General features: G+C 37.3%; 1 protein-coding gene across 3 annotated transcripts in view; it reads left to right on the plus strand.

The window, feature by feature from the left end:
- fundc1 (FUN14 domain containing 1) overlaps positions 1–3,135 on the plus strand; it is a 34,172-nt gene extending 31,037 nt beyond the window's left edge. For 2 of the 3 annotated variants that reach the window (XM_059650306.1, XM_048541020.2), the window contains one exon: positions 373–3,135. In XM_059650306.1, the coding sequence (XP_059506289.1) occupies positions 373–450 (78 nt within the window). In that variant the 3' untranslated portion in view covers positions 451–3,135. The remainder of the gene's footprint in view (positions 1–372) is intronic. The other variant, XM_048541021.2, reaches the window with a different exon arrangement.
- Positions 3,136–6,000: the final 2,865 nt, after the last annotated feature.

The raw sequence follows: 6,000 nt of genomic DNA on the forward strand, positions 1-6,000 counted from the left end.
AAATCCACGTCCTGTTTCTCTCACATGCACTTCCAAGGTATTTTGCCTCTTGCAGTTATAAACTGAGCTACATTGAGAATAATGACGAGGAAACAATTTTTCTGTGAAGGAATTCCTTTCCGCAAAATAGTTTTACTTTTAGATTCTTGTTTACTAAGGGGTGAAAGATTAGCAGGGATACATAGAAATGTAGACTTAAGGTTAAAATCAGATCCGCCCAATCTTAATGAGTGGTGAAACAGACTCAAGTGGTCTACTCTTGTTCTTTGTTCGTATCTGGATTCATTAAATTGTGAGTATGATGTATATTTATCAGCAAATGTCTAGGTTTTAAGTTGTCTCACTTGACTGGTGAACATTTTTTCCCCACAGTCAGCTGAATTTGTAAAGAAGAATATCGTGCTTGCCAGTGGCTTTGTTGGAGGCTTTTTATTGGGACTGGCTTCTTAAAAATTCCTGACAATGTACTAACACAATGTCCACCATGAAGACAAAGCTGCAGTTTGGTCCTGAAATCCAAAGCAGTGAATGCAACTAGAACGTCAGTATCAACAGCCCACTAAGAGTCACATCAAAGTGTTCAAGGCCATGTTTAAATATTAAAAAAGGACACAAACGAACAATTATCTATCATGTACTGATTCATTGAATCGATTTATATTCTAACTTATACTGTCAAGAAAGGCTAATTTTCAGTTTTACAGTTTTGTATAGTTACTCCTGCTATATTCATACTTAAGCTGAACATCTCTTAACTGTAGAGCAAGATAAGTAAATGCTGTATTTTCTGTTGTACAGAATTATTAAACATTCTAATGTACAAAGAGATTAGTATTGTTTAGCTACATTTGGGACCGAAGCCCGATTGTTTACATTTGGGCAATTCATTTAGTTGATTGAATATTAATTAAAGACTATGAAATATGAAGCAAAGAACATTGATCTTAAATTAGAGGTATAATTTTGGTAATTTATTTACACTTGTTTCCTTTCTACTCATTAGCTATAAATGCCTTGGGAGGCCAACTTGAGAAAATCATTCAGTAAAGTATAATTCTAGCTGAGTCCTGTTTCTAATCAGCAATTTCATTAATAATTGGCATATTACAAACTGGTTACAACTTTCCAGTTATATAATTTTGGATAAAAGCAAAATATTGCAGATGCTGAAAATCTAAAATAAAAACAGAAAATGCTACACATATTGAGCTAGGCAGTATCTGTGGAGACTTGATTAATGACAATGACTTGATTAAACCTTGTAATGGTTGTTGTAACAACCTAGCATTCTTTTGTTCAATGTGATATGGGCACCACTGGCTAGGCTAGCATTTATTGCCTCGAGGGAGTTAGAAGTCACGTGTGCGCCAGACTTCATAAGGATAGCAAATTTCCATCATGAATGTCACAAGCTAATCAGATGCATTTTTACAACGACGAATAGTGGTTGCATGGTCACCACTACATTAGATTCCAGGTTTTTTAAAAGTGAATTTAAATCACACCACCAGCCAGGGTGGGATTCAGATCCATGTTCCCAGAACATTAGACTGGAATTCTCACCACTAGTCCAGTCACATTACCACCATGCCACCAGCTTCCTCAACTTTTAAATCTAAATTGCTTCAACATGATCAATTTCTGGTCATATACCAGAAAGTGATCCAACAAAAGCTGTCAGATTCCTGTCAAAACTCCACAAGTTTACTAATATTTTTTAGAGAAAAAAGAAAACAACTTGCATTTAACTAGGGCATTTCAGAAGCTCAAGAAGTTTCAAATCATTTCACATAGAGTCATTGAGCTATACAGCATTGAAACAGACACTTCAGTCCAACATGTCTATGCTGACCAGATATCCTAAATTACTCTAGTCCCATTTGCTACATATCTCTCTAAACCCTTCCTATTCATATACCCATCCAGATGCCTTTTAAATGTTGTAATCAGACCAGTCGCCATCACTTCCTCTGGCAGCTCATTCCATACACGCAACACCCTCTGATCCAGTAAGATCATTTAAAATTTTATTCACTGCAATGCACAAAGTGTTGATAAAAGAATAAAGATAGTGAAAAAAAATCAGTGAGGATTCTAACAATATGTATCTTAGATGTCAGTGGAAATGTTCAATGATGATTGCACTGAACACTACAACTCAATTCAGATGATCAAGTAGCCCATGTCTAGATACTGCACTATAGACAAAATTTAAGCCTTGGGAAATGATAAGCAATGTTCATGCCTCTCAAGTGCCAGGCAATGACAAGGTAAATGTAGCCATGAGTTCCCCAATAAATCCTCGTTGTTCCCATTGACCGTAAATATGGTGGATACAAAAACAGGCTGGGAATTCTATGGAAAATATTCACTTTGTTATTCCCCAAAATGTGCCTACTATTTATATGGCACAAGTCAGGAGTGTGATACAGCACTTAGAATTTTTCTGAATGACTGCTGTTTCAACAACATCCAGAATAAAGCAGTAGATGTGATTGACCTTATCCAAAATTTGATAAGGTGTATAATAAGATTTAGGAATTTGGATCTTAATGTAGAGGTAAAATAGATGTGTGGTTTCAGTTCTGTGAAGGTGTTTTTTTTCTAAAGAGGTCAAAAAGTCTTGGAAAAGTAAATGAAAGACTTCATTTCCAGTCCAGGAGATCAGCTTCATCCTAGCAGAAGGGATTTACTATGTAAGGACCCCAAAAATGACAGTTTGTGTTGAAGTTTTCAAACTACCAGAACTAAATAGAGGTTTAGTTTGTCAGAACTTTAGATATTTTTAAGGCAGAGGTTGATGGGTTCTTGATTACCACAGATTAAATATTATCAGGAGTATGCAGGAATATAGACAAAGTTAAAATCAGATTCATCATCTTATGAAATGGCAGAACAGACTAAAAGGGTCAAGTGATCTACTCGTGTTCCTTGTTTGTATGACTGTATATAACTGGAACAAAGTCTCTCAGCCACTAAGATTGGAACGTAAGTATGAAGTTAAAGCATTGAAATAGGAATGACACTTATCTGGTACTGAGTAATGGAAATTACTGGGAAAAGTTTGAAACTCTGTTTTGCTGTTTATATTACAATCTTTCTAAATTGACATACATGGTTTGATTTGTTTTTCTTTGTGTAATAAACTTGCATTCTTTTATTAACAGCTTTGTGTGAATATATTCAGTGATTAACCACCATGGTTATCAACTGCAGAAATTAAACTTTTGATCCATTAGAACAGGTTTCATTTTGGGATCTGATCTGCCCAATATTTACCCTATTAAATAGTCACTTCCTCCACAACTGTGTATAGTGGCAGAAATTATCTGCAAGACAAAGTGCAGCAATTCATTAAGGCTCCTTTGCATCTTCCTTAGTAACATGCGAACATCACCTAAGAGTTCCCCACCAAGTCTCACAGCATCCTGACTTTTAACTTTGGAGGCGAATTTTTTTTACTTCCCAGCATATGATGGCTTAATAGCCATTCTTTATCATAGCCCCGAAGCAGCTAAGTTAATTTCAAATAAGCCAATGCTCCACCAGGCAAAGAAAATTAATTACAATGCAGTCCCTTGCCACCTCTTCCTAAATGCTTTCAATTCGCCCTATAGAAGGACCCATTGTGTTGTTCAAGAACCAATTGAATTCTAAATGCCTCACATTATGACCAGTGCTGAGATAACATAATTCAATGATGTTTTAATCAGCTCAAAGTAACATATCGTTGTTTCTTGTGACATTTACCTTAAAAAGGACTGTTTAAAACTCTAACTCAGAAGTCTTATTTTAAAGTAGAAATGTTATTTTCTTTAAAATCTGCTAAATCAGAATTACAGGGAAATGAGAGTGAGGGTTTTTAGTAAGAGATAGTTATGGGCTATGGATATTGCTGGCAAGCCAGCATTTATTACCCACTTCTACTTGCCCTTGAGAAAATGGTGGTGACTTGAACCACTGTGATCCTTTAGATGTAGGGAGACACACAGTGGTGTTAGAAAGGGAATTCCAGGATGTTGTCCCAGTTACAGTAAATGAACTGAACTGAATATAGTTCTAAGTCAGGATGGCATGGGCTTGGAAAGGAATTTGCAGATGGTGGTATTCCTATGCAGCTGTCCTTGTAGATGGTAGCGACTTGGGGTTTGGAAGGTACTGTCAAAATTAACCTAGATGATTGAGAGTAGACTGCTAAAGCAATAATGGGGACAGATTTGTCCAATTGTTTGTAGACAGGACATACCTGGGCAGTCTTCTACATTGTAGGTTAGATACCAGTGATAGCTGCACTGGAATCCCTTGGCCAGGGGCAATGACAAGTTCCTGAGCACAAATCTTCAGTACTCTTACTAGAATGTTGCTAGGGCCTGTAGCCTTTGCAGCAACTAATACCTTTAGCTATTCCTTGATATTACATGAATTGAACAGAGTTGGCTGAATATTGTCAGCTATGATGCTGGGAACCTCAGGAAGAGGCTGAGATGGATCATCCATTTAGCACTTCTCTGAAGATGAATGAAACAACATAGCCTTGTCTTTTGTGTTGATGTCCTGTGCAGCCCCAACACTGAGGATGGGGAAATCTGTGGAACTTTGTTCCCTCATGTTAGCTGTTTAATAGTTGCATTACTGGACATGGAAGGAGGAAGAGAAAGATTATTAGAACCTTTAAAAGGCAACAAATGATCGGACAGAAAATGTTCTTGTGGCGATACATGACCCAACTGCTCCTAAAAATAATGATAGACCAATTCCCTGTTCCAATTCTTCGAAATCAACTACTACAAAAGCAGTTTTGTGATCTTCAGCTAATTTTTGCTCTTTGTAATGCAACTAATCAAATATTAGGTTTAGCAGTAAACTAAGTCACGATAATGTAATGTATCATTGTAATCCCTCAGATTGCTAACAATTATTTTCTCATTTTGGACGAGACCACTGGATTTCAGTTTTTACAAATAAAATAGATGAAATGAGAAATGTGATTCACAGTACCAACAACAATGCTGAAATAACAAAATATAGTTTTTCTAATTCTATGATCTAGGTACAGAGATCCTAGTTGAGGTTTATTTTTGAGCTGTGATCCTTTGAAGGTACTTTGTCGGTTTTGTACTAGGGTGTATTTAGTTGATAGCACTCTCCCTGGTGAGTCACAAGGTTCTGGGTTCAAGTCCCAATCAAGACCTTAACTGCATCAATCTAAACTGCAGTCCTAATGCATTACTAAGGGAGTAGTCAGAGCAGATGTCACCTGAAACACTAAACAAGGACCTGTCTGTCCTCTCTGGCAGGCATAGCACCATCTCCAACAAGAACAGGAAATATTTTTTATTAATTCTTGGGATGTGCACGACACTAGCTAGGTCAATAAATGTTGTCTGTCTCTAACTGCCATGCAGTATGTGATGTGCTTTTTATTTAATTGTTGCAGTCTTTGGGGTGTAAAGACAAACACAGCGCAGTAAAGGAAAAAATGTGAGGATTTTGATGCAGTTTGCTGGGGAAACTTGCAAGTGTTGGTGCCTCTGCTGCCTTTGCCTCTCTAGGTGGTACAGATTGTGGATTTAAGGTGATATCAGAGTTATGTTGGCTAGTTACTACAGTACATGTTGTAGTTGGTACACATTTCTGCCAACGTGCATTGGTGATGCAGGGAGTGGGTGTTGAACATGGTGGATGGACAGCTAGTCAAGCAGAAAGCTTTGTCCTGGATGCTATTATGTTTTGAGTATTGTTGAAGGAGCCATTGGATAAAAGCAGCTTATCTGGTCACTATAACATAATTTGTGGGATTTTGCTGCGTGCAACTTAGCTGCCACATTAACTTCATCACAAAGGTAATTCAACTTTAGAAGTGCTTTCCGAGGGTGGGATTTCCTTAGGAATATAGTCACCGGAGTTTAGAAGAGGGGCAATTTTATTGAAACCTATGAAATTCCAACGAGACTAGACAGGGTAAATGCAGGTTGTTCCCAATGACTGGGGTGTGCAGAA

This window comes from Stegostoma tigrinum, chromosome 12, assembly GCF_030684315.1.
Source record: "Stegostoma tigrinum isolate sSteTig4 chromosome 12, sSteTig4.hap1, whole genome shotgun sequence".
Classification (NCBI taxonomy): Eukaryota; Metazoa; Chordata; class Chondrichthyes; order Orectolobiformes; family Stegostomatidae; genus Stegostoma; species Stegostoma tigrinum.